Source organism: Austrofundulus limnaeus, unplaced genomic scaffold, assembly GCF_001266775.1.
Source record: "Austrofundulus limnaeus strain Quisiro unplaced genomic scaffold, Austrofundulus_limnaeus-1.0 Scaffold360, whole genome shotgun sequence".
Classification (NCBI taxonomy): Eukaryota; Metazoa; Chordata; class Actinopteri; order Cyprinodontiformes; family Rivulidae; genus Austrofundulus; species Austrofundulus limnaeus.
Genome location: NW_013952762.1, coordinates 269812 through 271389, shown reverse-complemented (window position 1 = coordinate 271389; position 1578 = coordinate 269812). Strand labels below are relative to the sequence as shown.

Below are 1578 nucleotides of genomic sequence, written 5' to 3'. Positions count from 1 at the left end.
GATTTAAAACAATACCCAAACCCAAAATCGCACCACACTAACCGTTAGTGAATCTGTGTTTGAGTTTTAATTCATATTTCTTATAAAAGTCAGAGACAAATGAAGATTGATTTTTGCTTGTTGTGATGATATTTGTTCTCTCGTCCTCACAGCTGAGTTTTGGAGGCATTCCTCTTCCTGGTAAACCTGGCACTTTTCTGAGGAAGAACTTCCTGGGCTGCATGGAGAACCTCTATTACAATGGGAACAACATCATAGACCTGGCAAAGAGACGCAAACCACAGATACACAGCGTGGTGAGTCACACTGATTTATTTGATTTACAGGGTTTTTCAGATTATGTAACTTTTTTATCATCTAAATTCAGTGAAAATGCTCTACTGCAAATTTAAGATCTGTATTTTTTATTTCTTGTGTTTTTTTTATTGTTTTTTATTTATTTTTTTTTGTCACCAAAGGTTAAGACAGAGTGAAAATATGTTTGTCTGTGTATGCATACAGTGGGGTGCGAAAGTTTGGGCAGCCTTGTTAATTTTCCTGATTTACCTTTTATAAATCATTTGTTTGGATAAAAACGTAGTTAAATGTATCATATAGGGGACAAACAGTGATATTTGAGAAGTGAAATGAAGTTTTTATGATTTACAGAAACTGTGCAATAATTGGTTAAACAAAATTAGGCCGGTGCATAAATTTGGGCACCATAAATAACCTTATCTCAATATTTAGTAGCTCCTCCTTTCACAGAAATAACAGCCTCTAAACACTTCCTACAGCTTCTAATGAGAGTCTGGATTGTGGCTGAAGGTATTTTAGACCATTCTTCTTTACAAAACATCTCTAGTTCATTCAGGTTTGATGGTTTCTGAGCATGGACAGCTCTCTGTAAATGACACCACAGATTTTCAATAATATTCAGGTCTGTGGACTGAGATGGCCATTCCAGAACGTTGTACTTGTTCTTCTGCATGAAGGCCTCAGTAGATTGTGAGCAGTGTTTAGGGTGGTTGTCTTGTTGGAAGATGCAGCCCCGGCTTCAGCAGCTTCAGCTTTGTCACAAGCCATGTTTCCATCAARGTTTTTTAATGCACATTTTGAAGTATCGCATCAGAAAAGGTGAATGGAAACGGCATGATTCGAAAGTTGATATGCTCACCAGAGGTGTTTTTTTTTAGAAAGAGTTGATGCGCAAAAGGAGAGATGGAAACACATTTGCCGAATACGTTCTGACGTAGCGAACATTTACCTCACATGGTTGATCAGCTGTTATCGCTGTCTGAACGGTACTGGACCGGTACCAAAGTGACTGCAGCCGCGACTGCAACTGGACCAGTTCCCGCCTTCAGCGTATTCTCAGTTATTCCCGTAACGTGAAGAGAATTGCATTTATTTCTCTACATCTGCAGACAGCATGTAACATCGCCAGAACTAGTTGATACGACAGAATAAGTACAACTTTCCCGATAGTAGCAACATGTTCATGGCTACGTTCACACTGCAGGTCTTAATGCTCAGTTCCGATTTTTTGAAAAAATGCGATCTTTTTGTGTGAACGTTCACATTACATTTTAAATGTGA

The 1578-nt window shown here is 38.4% G+C and overlaps 1 protein-coding gene across 1 annotated transcript in view; it reads left to right on the top strand.

Moving 5' to 3' along the window:
* LOC106528129 (contactin associated protein family member 5) overlaps positions 1–1578 on the top strand; it is a gene marked incomplete in the record, with an annotated part of 393708 nt that overhangs the window by 177198 nt on the left and 214932 nt on the right. The window contains 1 exon segment of the mRNA XM_014023216.1: positions 153–296. Coding sequence (XP_013878670.1) covers positions 153–296 — 144 coding nt within the window.